Source organism: Rhineura floridana, chromosome 7 (assembly GCF_030035675.1).
Source record: "Rhineura floridana isolate rRhiFlo1 chromosome 7, rRhiFlo1.hap2, whole genome shotgun sequence".
In the NCBI taxonomy this organism is placed as follows: domain Eukaryota; kingdom Metazoa; phylum Chordata; class Lepidosauria; order Squamata; family Rhineuridae; genus Rhineura; species Rhineura floridana.
Window position 1 is genome coordinate 45,100,104 of NC_084486.1, and position 19,084 is coordinate 45,119,187.

The window sequence follows — 19,084 nt, forward strand, 5'->3', positions numbered from 1 at the left end:
ATCCTGCACAACCAAAGTAAACCCATGCATTTTATTTAGAGATCTAAGAAGAGAAACGAAGGCTGGGAAGTATATAAATCAGTCATGCATGAATGAAGACCAGCTTATTAAGCTTATTATGCCATCTATGAAACAGCAGTCTGTAATTGAAAGCATACTACTCTGGTGCTCCTCAAGCTTCATTGCCCCTTGTTCAATGCTGGATTTAGGTCAAGGTCTAAATCTTGACCTTCTATACCCTCAATGGGCTGCACCTCCAATGGCTTCTCAATATGACTTACATGACAGCTGCATTCATTAGGGATGCTACAGTTACAGGGCCAAGGGTGAAATGGGTAGGAGCAGAGGGCAGCCTGTCCTGGCAGATGGCCCACAGCTGTGCCCTTAAAGAGCAGAGGCTTCAACGACCACAGATCCTACCCTCACCACATTGGTGTGAATTGCCACTGTACTAGCATCTTTGCAATGGCAGCTCTGTAGAATAGCTTGGCACAGTTTACCTGAAATAATGCAGTCTTGAGCACAACATACAGACTGTGTGTGCGCACATGTGCCTTGAAACAAGACAAATGTCAGTTCAGTCTTTCAGAGAGAACAGCTTTGAAAATATATAATCTAGATGGAGTTCTAATGAAGGGGGCATTAGAAATATAGACAAATGCTCACTCTTGCACATATGCACAAGAATATACAGCACAAGTTGTACAGAAAGATTGAGGGTGGGGGAGATATATTTCTGGCTTAAGAAAACCATGTTTTGCATACTGAAGAAATACACGCTCTTTGTAGAGGCAACTATAAGGACAGATTATGAAAAACCTAATTCACTAAATGTATTGTTTCAACAGTACATTTCAGCACATAATGTTAAATCTCTTGTTGAAACTACATGGATGTCGATCAATATTCCCATTTTACATGAAGCAAGTTATTTATAAAAAGGAGTTTCTGTGTGTGCACTTGCCAGAAAAAACAACGGATAGGGCTGGGCAAATAAGATATGATACTCCACTTCCAGCTCCTAGTGAATGATCCTGAAATTTGCACCTGTTCACATAGAACAGCACCTTTCCTCATTTGTCTAATCTCTTGTTTGGTATATTATGGATGGAGGAAGGATGTGAGCTTTGTCTACACAAAGGCATGAAGACTGCCCAACAATTCCTTATGAGTATGGGATGCGGGATACACATATGGAACTCCTCTATCTGCAAAAGCTCTACCTGCAAGAGCTTTGCCCAATGGGTTTGCTGCGGGAGGCAGCTCTAAGCATGCAAAGAATGAATGCACATGCCTGTCCTTCTGCTGAACTGGAGGGAAAAATTCACTTATGCACAGCTCTACGTGTATATCAGAGCACACAAATCAGATATTTTTATCCACCAGTATGCATGATTTACTTGTCCATGCCAACCTGCCAATCAAGGAAATCAGTCTTGTTGCTTTTTATATCATGTCAGCTATTTGTTTTCTTGAGGGTGGGATTCAACAATGCCTATCTAAGTTTATGGAGGTGGTTTGATTCACTTCCTAACCACAGACAAGTTACTGGCATGGTCAGTGCTCAAGAGTTCTGGCCATTTTGATCCACAGTTTCCAGTCTAGTGACAAGAACTGTATGTACAGCACTTGAAAGACAGATGCAACTGAAAATCATTAAAGTAAACACCTATTTTCATGGAGGGCATCTCAACAGAAGCTATGCAGTAGAATGCATATTCTAGCTTGATAGGGATACATATGTATTCGGGTACAGCAGACCTGGCTTTAGAATTAGGAAAGGCAACCTGCTCCAGCCTATCTACTTCTGTCTATTGTATTTCTACAGCCCATGCTATGTACAGCCTACTATCTATCTATCTATCTGTCTGTCTGTCTGTCTGTCTGTCTGTCTGTCTGCCGTGTTATACTGAACAGTAATCACATGATGACGATCCCCCTCCCCCACCACATCCTGGCTTTGCCCAGGATTCCTTTTACATTAACGTATTTAATAAAGTGGCACACACTGGCTTTTTCACAACCATTTTCAATGATGTGTCCCAAAAGAGCCACAAAAGCAGCTCTTTGTGGAAAGTGTTTGAATGAATAGTCTGGGTTACTGTACCCTCATGGGTTTTCCATGGTAAACACACACACACATAAACTCACTGACACAGGCTTGGGCTCAGCAGCGATGACTATACAATTCACTTTTGGATGCAAGCATGCTCAGCATAGAGAAGTGACAGAAGGTAGAAAAATTGTGGATGGGTGATGGAATAAATTGGGACATGCACAAATCAAAGGTTTAAACAGCAGAGCCAGGGTACTTCTTTGAATAGCAATGTTTTGATGGGTTTTTCTTTAATCCCATCTCTGACACTGCTTTCATCAAATGCTATAATATAAACCATGTGTTGGGTATTTTTTTAAAAAAAACAAAAACCCTTCCTAGTTTCATTGTGCATTTTATTACAGGCCAAATGTGACATTACATTTAAAAAAAATCCCGTGGCATGGAATGAAATATTTGCTCTGTTCAGAATGGCAACACTCAATTAAGTTGTGCTTTTTTCTCATGATTTACACCCTCCATTGTTACTGTGTTTAAAGGGAATAAGGGAAGCACTGACCTAAATTGCGCTTCTTATTATCGATGGAGATGAACCGTATGCAGGGATTATTGGAGATGTACTGTGCTGCCCAAGGGACATCAATCTGTGTGCCAGCTTCGTAAAAAAGGCCCAGAGCATAACGAGAAGAGTAGCTCACGGATTCCAGTTGCTGCCTTTGACTTTGGTTAATTACTGTGGAAATAAATAAATAAATAAATAAATTAGACAATTACTCTCAGAGCATTAAACCTGCAACTAATGCTACAGTTAAGCTACTTAAGTCTTTTCCTAAAAACGGCACTCAAATGTGCTTAGGGAGTTTTTTTTAAAAAGCCATGCACCATTTCATAGTTTTAAATGACAGAACATGAACCTAGCCTTGGTCCTTGTTAGTGACACACAGACAGTCGTCAGACAATTTTAAGATTATTTAAGTAGCCAGGCCTTATGAGATGTGAAACATTTCCTTGGGCACCAACTGGAGAAGGTGGTGGGTAGACATGAGGGGGGAAAACAGAGCAAGGGAGAAAAAAAGACAAAGGAAACCCACTGAACAAACCAGCTTTACCACAACAGAATCTTGAGAACACATTATGACTATGAGGAAAGTCTTGCAAAATAAAATCATATAATCTACAAAATATATGTAATTGGATTACAAGCTAATGGCTAAAAAGCTAGGGAGGATTACACCTCACAAAGGGTATTGTATCACATATTAGTGCATTTAATTTGGGAAATTTCATAACTTTTACAGTAAATTCTAAAAGTCCACTCAAATACAGAGATGTGATTTTCTATTCAGATATCCATTCCAAACATTTTATTAAGTAAAACGATATCGATCCCCTCCGAAGGCATAAAATTCTGAGACCAGTCAAAGAGGCAATGTTCCTGTAGACTTCCAGATCTTACAGCAATAACTATAAGGTGCCTACATCCTTATTCAAGCCCCAACAAATACTGTACAGTTTGTTAATAAAGTACTGTTTCCAAATCTCCTGTTTCAAATGCCCTTGAAAATACTTCTGTTTTGGTGTTAGGGATGACTTCAGACACCTTAGAAACCTCAGGATGTTGTCTATGGAAAGCTCATGCTACAAAAAAATTAGTCTCTGTTAATGCCAAAATACCTGTTCATCCTAGCCTAGCCAGGGCATCTGATCTGTCGAGGAAGCTTCCCCACTCAAAATACATTCAAGTGACTGGAGGCCACATTTGTCATAGAGCCCTGGGCACCTAGAGCGGCCCACTATAGCCATTGCCTGTTTTTCTATCCCAAACTAGACACCACATTTGTCATGTAGTTTGCCCTTGCACAGTTCTTTTTTCTTTAACATAGCTGGTGCAAGGTGGGGGACCTGGATTTTTCAGTGTGGCGTGGTTGACATGGTCCTGATTGGAATCATACACCCACACCTGCTATTCACAATTGGAGGTATATAGAAAAAATATGTCACAAATATAGAAAAATGTCACATTCCGTTTTGGCCTTCAGTAATGTGAGAACCTTTGTGTGCAAACAAATCTGAAATTTGTGAGAGTTCCTCTGGTACAGTAATGAATTGGTAAGCATTCTGTGTGCACCAGGGGTAACTGTGGCGGTTTGGGCCAGTGACCTTGTCCTCTTATTATAATGCAGACATTAATTCAAGAATGTCAAGATGTTATAGTCTATTTCTCCTGCAAAGTATTCTCAGCTTCGACCTCCCATAATAAATAATAATTTTGGTGGGACAGTTGCAAATACTGCATTCAGTAGAGTTGCCTCCATAAGTAGATTCCACTGTGTGCAGAATTACTAACATTTGGCACTAATGTAAGCCATGCAACCATGCGTGTACATCTGTGTGTTTACAATTTAGAAGAAGACCAGAAAACAACAATCTTCAGCACCAAATAATCTTTTCATTACTAATCAGCAACATTCTTGACAATGTAGATTCAGTTCTTAGTGACCTCAAGATCTGGGAGTTCATGAGTACAAAAATATATGTCTATGCTGCTGTGAGTATAGATAAGATTGTGAGCCAAGGACAAGAACCAGTGCATTCATGATACAAGATTAAAAGAGCTGATTCATTTCAACATGGCTCCAGAGTAATTCTCCTGACTGAATACACATGGAGACACTCATTTATTTATTACGCTTTCTCGCCTGCTAGGGGCCTCAAGGTGGTTTGCATCATAAAACTAAAAAATAATAATGCTTAAAATATATAATTGCAGATTCTTTGATAAGTAAACAACATCAAATAAGAACAGATGAGACAAACCACTAACCTAGTAGTTTCTAGCTTGGTTTCTAGCTCTCAAAAGCCTGGTGGAAATTCTTTATTTTTCTAAAAATTTCAATAAAGCATGTTTGCTATATTAATTCCAACCCAGGAAAGAATTCCACAAAAGGAGCTATCGACGAAAGAACACTATTCTTTTATAACAGTTGATTTTATTTAGATAACTAGGGAAGGGCTAGAGATGGGGAAGAAATTTGATTTGGTTCTCATTTAAAGCGGAATTTATCAAATTGGTACTTTCCAAAACAATAAGAGAACGGAAATACAGCCAACTTTCACGATTTGTACTTATCCGAATTTTGAGATGTAGTTCTCCAACCAATGTTTACAAAACTGTAAACATTAGTCAACAACAGTGCATTTATTATGAGAAATTCACACTAAAATGCAGAAGAATTTTCATGAGGAAAATCACAACTGTCAGCTGCTAACTGTCAGTTCAAGCAAGAAAGGCAGAGGACCAACCCGACTGGGAGGCTTCCAATGGAACAGGTTGAACTCCCACTGGAGAGTCTGGAGTTGCTGGAGCTGTAGTGTCAAAGGCAGGGCTTGGGGCTCTCTCTAAGCTCGACCTGCTACTTGGCCCCTCCCTGGGTGATTCGTCCAAGTCCTCATCCTCTGACTCACCCCTACCCATCCACTGCCACCTGGCAGGGCTCACCACAGATGTGGGCCAATGAATTGAGGCTGCATCCTGAAAGGACAAAGGTGTTATATGTAGAGATGGGGGTGCATTTCTGCATTTGTTACCGATTCTGTCTGAATCCGTAAATCCTGTACGTCTTCTGGTTGGGTTTGACTAACGCTTTCGACTGTCACTGATGTTGGCTTTTTAAAAAAACAAATCAGCAGCTAATTTGACATCGTTATTAATGTAAACAGCTTTGCTCTGAAGTGCTGCAATGTGTATTCATTTGAAGTTCTGTCTCAATGAGGTGATAACAATTGCAATTAACATCTTTGGTCAGCACCACAGTAACCTGAGGCAAGAGGCAGAATTGAGAATCTGCCTAATTGAAATGTAAATACAAAACCCAAGAGACCATCAGTAGAAAGATCGCCAACAGCATTAGTAGTTTTGTTAGCTATCACAAGCGGATTGGAAATAGCAAATAATAATAATAATAATAACGGGGGAATGTTGCGGATCAGCATCACAAGCCAGTGGCCAAACCCAAAACACGGACCTAAACCAAATAGCGAACCCTATCCTTACTCTACAGTTCTCATATCTGGGAGGTGCATGGGGCTGCCCTTGAAGACGACTGAGAAACTTCAACTGGTCCAAAATGCAGTGGCCAGATTAGAACTCATATAACCTTTAGTACTCATATAACCCCTCTTCTAGAACAACGTCATTGGTTGCCAGTTCATTTCCAAGTTTAATTGAAGGTGCTCATGTTAGTGTTTAAAGCCCTGAATGATTTATGTCCCAAATATCTGAAAGACCACCTCCTTCCCTACAGACCCTCTTGGGTATTGTGATCAGCAGAGGGGGCCCTTTGGGTAGTGTCACCATCCTCAGAAGCTTGGTGGGGGCAGGAAAGTGCATTCTCTGTGGCAGCCCCTAAGTTGTGGAACTCCCTCCTCACAGAGGGGCATCTAGGAACTTCACTGTACAGTTTTTAGCAAATGCTGAAGATGCGCCTCTTTATTTTGGCCTTTGACACTCAAGATGTATATTTTTAGAACCCATCCTATTTTTTTTGGTGATGTTGCAATTTTAGGTTGTTTTAATTGTTTTTAATGATGTATTTTAAGGCTGTTGCAACTGGCCTGGGATCTCTGTGTAAAGGGCAGGGAATAAATTTTAATAACAATAATGATGATAATAATAATAGCAAGAATAAAAAGGGCACCAATGTGCAGAAGCCAGGAAGACACCTGGTTGGAGTTAACCTTTTTGAGAACTTACAAATAAAGAAAAGAGAATCAAGGAACAAAATAAGCTCTCTCAAGAGTGAAGAAATTAGCATTAATATTTGATAGTGACTTTAGTGAAACAGCAGCGGGGCAATGCCTAGCAAGAGTCATGTGCTGGGTCAAGGATGACCCTGGCTTGTGGGTCAGCACAAGTGGATACAAGCAAGGGGCAGAGAAGGGCTGGCTGGGAACAAGTTTGGAAGTAGACAGTAGCAACATACAAGATTTCTTATTGTAGAGAGAAAAGCAGAAAACAGACAGTGGGGCTTCTGGGGACACCTCAGCTTGCTAAGTCCCCAGATACAAGGACAGGGAAAAAGCTGTAACTCAGTGTTGGAGTACATGTTTTGCATGCAAAAGGTCCCAGGTTCGGTCCCTGGTATCTCCAGGTAGGGTTGAGAAAGCCTACTTTCTGAAACCCTGGAGGGCTGTTAGATAGCCAGCACAGTGTCCTCCAGATTAACTGGGCTATAACTCCCATCATCCCTGACCATTGGCCATGCTAGCTTGATTGGAGCTGGAGTCCAACAACATTTGAAGGGTCACAGGTTTTCCACTCCTGGTGTAGACAATACTGAGCTACATGGACCAACAGTCATAAAGCAGCTTCCTGACAATGATGGCAGAAGAAGAGATGAAGCTGAATGGGAGAAAGAGCCAGAAGGAAAGAGTAGCTTGCTTCTCCAGGAGGCTAGTCCCCTTGATCTGGAGAGAAACGCCCCTCATAAGCAGCAGCTGGCTTGGGAATTAGGTTCTCCTTATCAGCAAGGGAGACTGTGGGAAGTGGGGGCAATTGAAAGGGGCATAGCAAAAGTCAAGGAGAGGGGAGGCCAAGGAAAAAAGGAATTCTGTGGCTCTCTTGTCAGTGAGAGAACCAGGAGCTATGGAAAAAAAGGATCAAGGCTCCATTCCTCTGGCTGAGGCACAAAGTGGGTGTGTGAAGTGAGATTTGCCCCACTTCCGTTCCTCACACAATGCTTTTTAAGAGGGAGATATAGAGCAACCTATCTTATACCAGATCGGGTTATTTAGTAATCTACAATTTATTTCGAATAAACTTTAGCAAATATCATAGTGGTGTACAATAATAAAAAATACAATAATATGACAGATAAAAGTTTCCTCAAATAAATCTGGTATCTTACACTGCTGGTGAAATATCCCTCCTCCATGTTAGAAGGCTATTCATCCTCTGTGAAACTGAGGTGTGAGGGAGGAGATATATATGACAGTTTTCAGGACAAGGTGATATTCTAGAACTTTGGGAGAAGGTCTTACCTTTTAAATATGAAGTGACTGAAGGGTTCCCCCCCCTCCTTTCCCTTTTTTTTAATTTAAGAAAAAAGCTTTGCCATCACGTGAAATGGTAGCTTAGCTGTTCACAGTAGGCTGGTGGTGTTCCTGACCAAATCACTAAACAGGAACAATCACACTACATCAGGACGCAGTCTGAAGCTCCATGCTGTAGTAACTTTGCTGCTGCTAAGCAGGTCAGGGTCTGGTCAGTGACCACCTGTAGATGACTGCCTGGGATCTGTATGTATTGGGGAAAGGCTGTAGCTCAGTTGTAGAGCACATGCTTTGCATGCAAAAGGTCTTGAGTTCAATGCCTGGAACCTCAAGGTAGATCTGGGAAAGATTCCTGTGTGAAACTCTGGACAACTGCTGTCAGCCGTTATTGAGCTAGGGAGGCCAGTGGCTAGTCTTAGCAGAGAATGTATGTAGTCTAAGAGATGAACCGGTTAAAATGTTGTTTGCACATTTGAACCACTACACTGTCCAAGTAAGCATTTTTACCAACAGTTCATGCATTCATTATATGGTTCAATCATTTGGAAAACATATAATTTTTTAAAAATAGGACCACTACGTTTGCTTGTTTTTTGGTGTGTGTGTGTGAGACTATAATAACTCAGAAAGAATGCTAGACAAAGTCCCAAGGAAACACATGTGTACATTTGTAATGGAGGTACAGTGATTGCATCTCCAAGATTCAGAAAATCGTATATTCAGTAGTGAACATAACACACACATGTGTACACATATTCTGGGTTGCAATGTAACTATTTCCAATCTACCTTAAAAATGAGTTTTTGAAAATTCTTGAATTAAATAATCAAAGCTACAGGAACCTCTTATACTTCATCTGCATAAAATAAACTGAACCAAGGACAACAGAGGAACAGGTTAAGAGGACAAAATGATAGCCATTGGAACATTTGAAGCAGATAGAACCCTGCTTTAAAAAGAATAATGAGCAGGTATGGCTAAGTGGCGACCAAGAACGTATTATTAAGGTGCATTTTTTATTTTGAAATTTTTTAAAAGTGTATCTTTTAACTTTGTATTACTTTCTGAATCACAGGTGTTTGGTTTAATATATTTTCTAATCTTTCCTTAGGAATAAAACTTTTATCCCATCCTTCCTTCAAGGAGCTCAGCACACTGTACACAGTATTCCCTTATCTTAGTTTTATCCTCGCAATAACCCTCAGAGGTAGGTAGTCTAAAAAACAGTGACTAGTCCAAGGTCACCCAGTGACTTTAATGGCTAAATGAGGATTTCAACATTGGTCTTCCCAGTCCAATTCTGACATTCTAACCACGGAACCATGCTACTAATAAGAGGCTTTGTAGGAAGGTTAAGTGAGAAGGGGCAGAGTGGGATTGCTGAGTAGAAAGGCATAAGATTTTACTGTTCACCTTTTATTTTGGTACATTGTTACTTTCCTTTTGTATGTATGCATGTATGTGTGTCTGTATGTAAAAATTATATATAGTGAATCATGTTCAATTCAATGTAAAATATATATTATTTCTTCCTTCAACAGATTGTTTTGTTTAAACCGATTGTATTTGTAGTGTCTGACTAAACTGTACTTTGGCAAAGAATCTAAAACTAGTCAATTAGATACAGATTGTCTGAACAAGCTGTAGTATTTTGAAGCTGCTGCTGATTGCTGTTTTAAGTTAAAAAGGAAATTGTGGTTAAACTGTAACATAGGTATTTTTAGCGTGGGCATTGTGTTAACAGAATTCAGAAGAACATTGCCCTGGCAGATTATGCAGCCTGACCTTTTTTTTACCTTGGAGCTGATAGTTGCCAAGACAAAATTCCAAGAAGAAAGGATACTAGAAAAGATGTGGCGTTAGTTCCATGGAGTTGGAATGTTCCAAAAACAAGGAACATTGATTGTGCCATAACTAGCGATAGGATTGTTGAAGTTGTGCCCAATTAAATGTTCTTTTGGGATGACTCACTGGATGGGATCTGACTGATCAACAGACTTTGGGCCGGGAAGGAATCCTCCTTCCCACCCCCACCTCCCACCCCCTGGCTAATTTGGCTGGAAACCCTGGGAATTTTATGCCTTCCCCTTGCGTTGTGTGGTTGGGCTCTTTGCCTGAATCATCTACAGCTATTCGTAAGTATCTGGTTGCTGCACCTGCTCCCTGCTTCTTGGCCAATATGGATTGGATTGTGAAGGCTGCTGGGTGGATGGATACAGCATTTGCTTTCTTTGGGGGGTTAAACCAGAAAACATGTAGTCCTTTCTACATTCTATGAGACTGATGACAAAGCAATGAATGTCTGGGATAAGGGGAAATCTTTGGAAAGAAAGGCCATTTTCTGAACCATTTTGTTGAAGGGGATTCTTTCACTCATGTGACTAACAGCCACGTCTACAGATATGCACAGAGATGATGGAAGGGGGGGGGGAAGTAACACGTGCCCAAAAGTCACTAACAGAAAAACCATGCAAAGCAATGGTCAAGCAGCTTGGAATTCCCACTTTACTTGGAAACTTAGTTATCCTTAGAGCATACCAATTGAAACGAATGTGACTTTCATTAGTTATGATTAACTCTAATCCCATTGATTACAATGGGTCTACTCTGACTAAGTCTGAATCTAACCCTTGGAAATCAAAGAATCCTGGAGTTAGTGCCACTTTGCATGTTACAATATTATTAAATGGAAAGCACTTCCATGAAAGAAATAACTTACTTAATATGGTTATAATCCTGGCTTTCTTCCCACTGAAATTAATGAACCTAAGTTAGTCATATTTATTAATTTTAACAGGCCTACTCTGAGTAGGGCAAGCATGTAATGCCATCCACAATGACTGCCAGCATATCTGCTCAGAAGTGTCCATTGAACAGGCAAGTACGTGCTGAACTGTGGCCTAAGATTTACCGTATATTCCGGCGTATAAGATGACTTTTTAACCCAGGAAAATCTTCACAAAAGTTGGGGGTCGTCTTATACGCCCAGTCGTCTTATACACCGGAATATAGTATTTCTCCTGCTCGCAGCCTGGCCCGGCGTCCCCTCCCCTGAGGGGAATCCCCATTGCTCCTCCGTCCCTGCCATCTCCGCCTCCTCCACCGCAGCGAAGGCGGCGCCCTGCGTGGCCTCCTCCGCCGCAAAATGGCGGCCGGGGTGGGGAGCAGCAGCAGCAGCAGCCTCCCCGCGTCCTTCTCCTCCGTGGCGGCCTCGCCTGCGCCGCCTCCCGCCACTGCTGCTGCTCCTCCGCCCGCGGCTGCTCAGGCGAGCGACGGGGCCACGGCGGCGGCGGCTGCTCCTCCTCGGGCAGCCAACGGCGGGCCGCTTTTGCTGCTCTTGCCACCGCAGGCCGCGCCGGCGCCTCCGCTGACGCACAACCACCAGGCGGCGGCAGCAGCAGCAGCAGCGGGAGGCGGCGGAGGCGGGAACCCGCTGCCAACAGCTGCCCCTGCGACCTCCTCCTCGGCGCCCTCCGCCGTCGCCTCCGCCTCCGGCCCGCTGGCACTGAGGGAGCCGGCCTACAACTGGCAGGCGACAAAGCCGACGGTGCAGGAGCGCTTCGCCTTCCTCTTCAAGAACGAGGTGCTCAGCGACGTCCACTTCTTGGTGGGCAAAGGCCGCGCCGGGGCGCAGCGCATCCCCGCCCACAGGTCGGTGCGGGCTATGGGGCGAGGGGGCACTGGCCACGCAGGGAAGAAAGGGGAGAGGGATGCTGGCTTTTTAAATGGGGATCAGGGTCTTTCTTGCGGCTGGGGGCAGGTTGCTATGGGGGCAAGCGGGTTGAAGAGTTGTGGCTGTGGTTGGGGGCTGTTATTCCGGCGTATAAGACGACTTTTTAACCCAGGAAAATCTTCTCAAAAGTTGGGGGTCGTCTTATACGCCCAGTCGTCTTATACGCCGGAATATACGGTATTTAAAGTTGTCACAAATTGGGAGTTTACACACAGAAACTCATGTTGCATAACTTTATGAATAAGCAATTCCAAGATCGTTTGTATGATATCAGCTGTCTGAAGCCCCCAGGCAATGGTGCTTTGGTCTTGGGACAGGGAAGAAATTTGGTTCAGTTTGCATTTAAGGTGAATTTACCTAATTTTGAAACAATACAAAATTTGCACTTTTCCAGATTTTGCAATACAGATCTCCAGCAAAGTAATGTGTACAAAAATGCATATAATAGAGTAAAATGTGCATAAAATGCACATTTCAGTAGAAATCACATACAAAATGCATTCTGTGAGGGAATACTGCTTTGCAAGAATGTGTATATTAGGCAAAATAGCATATAAATATGTTTATTAGGAGAAATTTGCACTAACATGCTGATGAATTGTCATAGGGTCTTTTTTGTTTTAAAAAATGCAACCTGATGTGGAAATGTAGTGAACTGAAGATTGGAAAAAATGGGAAACTGAGAGAAACCAACAATGACAGATTCACCAATTCCTATTTGCAAGTATGTACCTTTATCTTACAAGTAAATGTTGGTTTATTTAAGCAATTTATAGTTTGCATTTCCTGCCCCCTCCACCGCCTCTATATGAAGATTTTCAAAGCAGAGAAAGTCTAAAGACATCGGAATGACTGTTTGTGTTACGGAGGCAACTTTTAGAAGCACTTCAGAGAAAGAAAACATAGGAAACCGCCCTTGAATAGTGTTACAACTTGTAAAGGTAGAGCTGTATTTTTAAAATGTAATGTAAGAACGAGCGTGAAAGAGTCTCCCTTTAAAATAAGGGACATTTCACAACCAGAAGCGACACTGTTCCAACCTGACAGGCTCTAACTTTATATAGCTTTTATGTTTGAGGTCTTGAATTATACAAAATTACACATTACATCAAAAGTTGATGAAGTCAGCAAGCAAGACAACCATTCCTTCCTTTGTGGGATTTCTCTACCAGAGAATCAGAAGCCGCTTATTAAGATACTATCGTGAGGAGGCTATAAAGAAGAGACTCTAAAAAGGAGGAAAAAAGCCATTTGTTAATCATTAGGATTTTTTTTAAAAAAACTGACACAGTGAAATGATGCTGGCTTGGTGCCATTGCATGGGCCATTTCCAGCTGTAGAGCATTTGACTGTTTTTATACTTACGTAGGAGGTAGCAAAGGTTATGAGAAAGACATGGTCCTTGAGCTGTGTTTCCTTATCATGTCTTCAGATTTTAAAGGGCAGCGCTACAGATAAATTCAGCTGTGCAAAGCCTTGCACAACAATGACAATTAAAAAATATGCAAAAATATAAGTGTATATTGAATATGCTGAACTTTCATTTGAATATTTGTACTGAGAACCACAGCATGATAGTTATCTTTGCAAGAGCATAGTATTTAGAAACATTATGGCAATTGTCTAGTAACAAGCAGCATTTCTAAATCACTGTCAACATGAATGGTTTCCTATAAAGTTTATTGCCTAAACTTTGTGATATGTGAAATATATGCAAGTGATACATTTATGGAGTTATATAATCAAAGTAGGGAGAAAGACACTAAGAATTACATTACAATGAGTTTTATGAAGTATCATAATGGGTTATGACAACTTTTTGGATACATGTATCAATCCAAAGAATTAACTGACAAATTTAAATCTAGTTACCATTATAACAAACTCAAGCAGTTATTTATATGAGGCCTTACATTACTCTTCCAGAACACTGTTCTGAAATAGACCAATTTAAGTGATATCCCAATCCCAAAGAATTATATGAATATATGCCTCTGAATGATGTCATTGCAACATATTTCCAGATCAAATGAATTGAGCTAAAGCAAAACATCCAAGCCCCACTATTTTCATTGGGAAAGAGTTAAGGACATCCTCTGAAAAATATATCAAAAAAGCCAAAACTGTGTAAACTTTTATGCACCAAGATTATGAATCATCTTCCTAAGTAAATAAGAAAAGCACACAGAGAAAACAAGGACATCCAATCTAATTTCCCGTAAACTCAAGGTGAATCAGAAAGATCTTGCTTCATATCTGAGGACAGTAATTTGGATGGCCCTACTCATATATATCGTTTTGCTATACAAAGTGGAGAAATGACTCTTCCTTTAGCATAGGCATAGTTACTGGCAGGGGACAGTTCATGGCTGCCTGTTCCAAGTGCTTGGAAGGTAAGTTCTGCCCACCTGCCAGGCTGCACTCTCCTACTATTTGAAGGCTTGCCTCATAGAATTGTGTACACATTTATCCCCAAAGATATAATTTATTTTTATTTATTTTTGCATTTATATCCAACCTTTCCTCCAAGGAGCTCAAGGTGGTGGATATGGCTCTCTTCCTCCTAATCTCAACCTCATAACAACCCTGTGAGTTAGGTTAGGCCTAGTGGGGATTTGAAACCTGGTCTCTCAGGTCCTAGCCTAACACTCTAACCACTACATTGACTATCACTAGATCCATAGGACTGTGGCCTAGGTTTTAATGTTTTCACAGAGACTTACAGTGCAAAGCTCTAAATGTTTTACATTATTTGGGAGTATGAAAAAGCCTAAAATATTGCTTATAACAAACCCCAAATTTTTCAAAATAATTGGCTACATAAATTGACAAGTGCAATTGATCATACAGTACAACACTCTTGATGTGATCTTGCAGAACCAGAATAAGGCTTGGATGTTAGATCTTCTTCAGTGCTATGAGATTTTACTACGCCTTCACAATAGCCTTATGGTCAATCTGTACTGACACCTACCCACTGTGAAGTGCGGCTTTCCAGGTGTCCAGGATAAGAGACAATGCATGCTGGCATATTAATGTGTGGCTGCACACTACACCGATGCTGGCTAGGGGCAGGGCTAGAAGTTATATAAGCCTATACCATCTTGAGCCAGTCCTTTTCATCCTTTTGTAGCATCAGTGTGGTTGGGGTTAGTAGTTTTCCTTGTGGGGTCTGAGTAAAAAATGTTTTACTCGTAAAGAAGATTGGCCTAGCTTGCAACATTTTCCCTCCATCTCATACTGTGCTTTAGTGGAAAACCATTCTGACAGCAATTAGCGCTGGGGTGAGTGTGTTAACTGGGAGTTAAGTGGACTTAATAGGTAGGGCTGTGCAGGATGTAGGAATCTGAGCAGCATTCAGAGGCATGTTTACAGTGATTGGGGATTCTTGAGCCTTGCCACTTAGGGCTGTGGGGCCGAGTGTGGATTCCTTTCGGGGCAAACCTGCTTCACCTACATAGAGCCATGGGGCTTGGAGGAGAGTTTTACAGGACTAACACCTGAACAAGTCTGATGGAAAGGGGGATTACTGCTCCCCAGAAGAAGTGCTGAATAAGCCTGTCCTTTCTACAAGCAAGTTGAGTCACTAGGCAGCTTCTGAACTTAGCTAAGCAGCACATGGAGTTGCAGACCTTGTTGCAATCAAGTCAATAAAATAGTGCCCATGATTACCCAATATTCTGATGTCTTCTCTCTTTATTCCAGTGTGTATCTGCAACCATATTACAAGTGAGATCTTTAAGAAAATGTTGCAGTGTAATGTCATCTCTTAACAGGAATACTCCTGTTCTAGTTCCAGCCAGTCTGCTGTGTCCTCCTTTAACATACGAAAAATCAGGGGTGGTAGCCTGTGGGACTCCATCTCCCATCAGCTCCAGTTAGCACGGCCTATGTTTAGGTATGATGAGAGTTATAGTCCAAGAACATCTGGAGGGCCACAGGTTTCCCACAAGGTGTAAAGAGTTCAAACAGGGCATTCCATCACCATCGCTACCCAGTTTTCCATTTTTTTCTTTTCTAACAACCAACATTTGTTGGTACTAAATATGTTCAGTTCTTATTGGGCTATTATTTTGGAAGTTTGCCTCCTTAGGTTTTTGTTTTTAGTGTATTTTTCTACTTTAGTAAACCATGGGGTTCCCTTGAGTATACTAAGCCCTTCTATATTGTTTTTCAGTAACTCCATTTCGCTACAATCCTGTTGGTACTTACCACATGAGTTCAGTATTAGAAGGAATGATATTTAGTTTGGGTTTTCAGTAGTTCATATTTTAGTAAGCTGCTCCTTTGGGGAAGGGCCACAGCTCAGTGGTAGAGCATCTGATTTGTATGCAGAAGGTCCCAGGTTTAATCACTGGCATCTCCAGGTAGAGTGGGAGAGAATCCTGTCTGAAATCCTAGAAAGCCACTGCCAGTCCATGCAGGAAATACTGACAGATAGACCAGTGGTCTGATTCAGTATGGCAGCTTCCTATGTTCCTAAAGTACATGAATTCTGTATTCTGTTCTGGGTGTTTTGAAAACTAGGTAAATTCCTATCAAGTAATAAAATTATGAATTCCAATTCCTTGCCTTTCGGGTCATAAGCTGGCAAAGGGTGTGTGGCATAGCTATAGCCTTTTCCCTCATGGACATATTTATTAATTAAGATGGAATTACTTGACAACCTTTGTAATAATTTGGACCACACCGTGGCAGCTTTGTTTCCTACCTTGCACAATGAATCTTTTCATGGAATATGCCATAAATATAAAACTTTCATTGTTTATATAATCTTAATTATAAAGCACTTAGCAAATAACTTTTGCATAAAGCATAGCATGCCTCAAGCAGCTGAGGTGAACAATGAAATCAGAGCATTCATTTTCTTCATGCATGACGCTATTTGTAGAAATGGCACTAAAAGCCTTTTAAGTCACACAAAAGAGAATTTGGTTTTCTAAGATGGCCCCTCCCTCACCGGTGAACAAAGGCATGTCTAGTGAACTTGATGGACCTGTTTATCTTCTCCACACCCGTGATGGATTAAAATGAATCAAAACTTTGGTTTAAAAGAAGGTGCTTTCAAACTCACTTGTTCAACTAGATCCAGCTAGTGGATCTCATGATTGTATTAAAATACAAAGTTGATCTTGCATGGCTGACATTTCTCCACACCTGTGTTAAGGCACTTATGTTAACTTTGGCACCATGTAAGCCAGGAGCAGGTAACCCGTGGCCCTCCAGGTATTGTTGGACCCCAACTTCCATCAGCCCCAGCCAGCATGGCCACTGGTCAGGGATAATGGGAGTTGCAGTGCAAATCATTTGGTGGGCCATATGGTCCTCATCCCTGATGTAAGCAGAAAACCCTAATCTCCCATTTCTTTTAACGTTTACGTGAAATGGCATTTTAGAGTAGGCTGTCATCAGTGTACTGTTGAAACCCAAATCTATTTCCCCTTTCCCTCTGAACCAGATGGGGCAAAGACAGAAACCAAGCAGATGAATCTCTATGCACTGATGCTGTTGCTCAGTGGGAAGCTTAAAAGCCTTCCAGTAGAAGTGAGAAGCAGAGCTGGCAGAATGTGGCCTAAAACATGAAGTCAAAAACAACTGGAAGACTAGCTGGAAGAAAAAAAATGGACAATTTCCTTGTGCCTCAGGCTAGTAGAGCACAGTTTTAGGCAGACTGTCTTCCTTAGGCACGAGGCCAGGCACATTTTCTGTTCCAGCCAGAGATGAAATATTGGCACTAACTCCACAATATGTCTTAAATGCTCCTATACAGCACATATTGACCTAGTAATTCAGGGGTGGAGAACAGGACCCAGCCAGTTGGCCAGATCATTAGCTTCCTAACAGGGCATACTAGCAGGTAGGCAGGGCCACTCATCTGTCACTCACTGACATCACAATGCCAGGCCCAACTTCAAAGGAAATGACAGTTTAATGGCATTCTAAATGCACTCTGGATTCTTTCTTTTCCTTCTTTGCAGCTTGGCTTGAACTCAAGCAGGGCTGCAAAGGAAGGTCCCTTAGCTGCACTAGGTAGTTCCTGGTTGGGAAATCCATACTGCAGCCAATCTCAGTGGAAGTTGCAAGCCCAGTGGGGTTTGCCGTCAGCACTGATCTGCTGATTGGCACTTGCTTCCCAGGGAACAATTGGGGGGGCACTTTAAAGCTCTCAATTCTTCCTTTGCAGCCACATCTTTATGTGCTGCACACATGATGTTAAATATGACACAAGATATGGGGCAGATGGGAGTTACTTGCAGAATGGCCTTGGGGACAAATTAGGACCCCTGGCAGGTTTTATCTGGTCTGTGGGCTGGAGGTTCCCCACGGTAGCAATAATGTATCATCACACTCATTTTGCATGGCTCATTCTGTGGCACTAGCATAATGGCAGATCTTTGTGCCAAATACCATCTTCATTTCTCCCCAAATAAAGCTTCAGCCATCTTCTTTTCAGTTGTGCTACAGGTGCTGCAAGAGACACTGCAAGAGATTCTCAGCAGCACCACAGAGAGCTGCAGAAATCAAGGCAACGGCTTGGTACCTCCAGCAGTTTGAAAATCATTTTTACCCACTCCTTTTTGGGGCCCCGTTGAATGGAAGGGAAGCAGATTGAAGGGAAGCTCACATGTAAATGCACCCAAGGCACAAAAATCATTTGACCCACCCTCTCCTTCTGGGGCCAGAACAAAGAACTGACATCTACTCCCACTTAAGTGCTCAAGTGAGTCAGCAAAACCACATCAAAACACGATTGGAAGCAGCTGACAGGCTGAACAACACAAAAGATGTAATATAAGCATAAAACAATCTTTCTTCACTTCTGTGCAGTGAAGCACATTCAACCCCCGTCTTTTCTTGTCATGCTTTCTTTCTTTTTTTTAAAAAAAGTCTCTTATATACCACTTTCTCCATTGTCTTGATACCCTTTGCCCTTTCATATAGCTCTTACAGCCCACCCAGTGAAGACTTGATCTGTGATTGTAATTTCCCCCCTATTTTCATTCCCACTGACATATATTGTCTGTAAGACATACTATTTCTGACACAGGTCTATGTCCTCATGACTTTACATGCTTAGTATTTTGGGCTGGTTTGTTTTACTTTCATTTTTCTTACTAGGCTTGCTTCATATTTGGATGATAGGCTCCTTTTCCTATTATTATTATTATTATTTAGTCGCTTGTTACATTTTATGATTTACGATTTACAAACAGTTAAATAAATATATTATACCATAAAAACAA

At 41.5% G+C, this 19,084-nt stretch overlaps 1 protein-coding gene across 4 annotated transcripts in view; it reads right to left on the bottom strand.

Annotated features, from left to right (window-relative positions):
- RNLS (renalase, FAD dependent amine oxidase) overlaps nucleotides 1–19,084 on the bottom strand; it is a 174,266-nt gene that overhangs the window by 51,697 nt on the left and 103,485 nt on the right. For all 4 annotated transcript variants that reach the window (XR_009763971.1, XM_061635398.1, XM_061635399.1 and 1 more), the window contains exon 5: nucleotides 2,616–2,789. Coding sequence is in view for 3 of the 4 variants with exons in the window: in XM_061635398.1 (XP_061491382.1) it covers nucleotides 2,616–2,789 (174 nt within the window). In the remaining variant the exon portion in view is untranslated. The remainder of the gene's footprint in view (nucleotides 1–2,615; nucleotides 2,790–19,084) is intronic.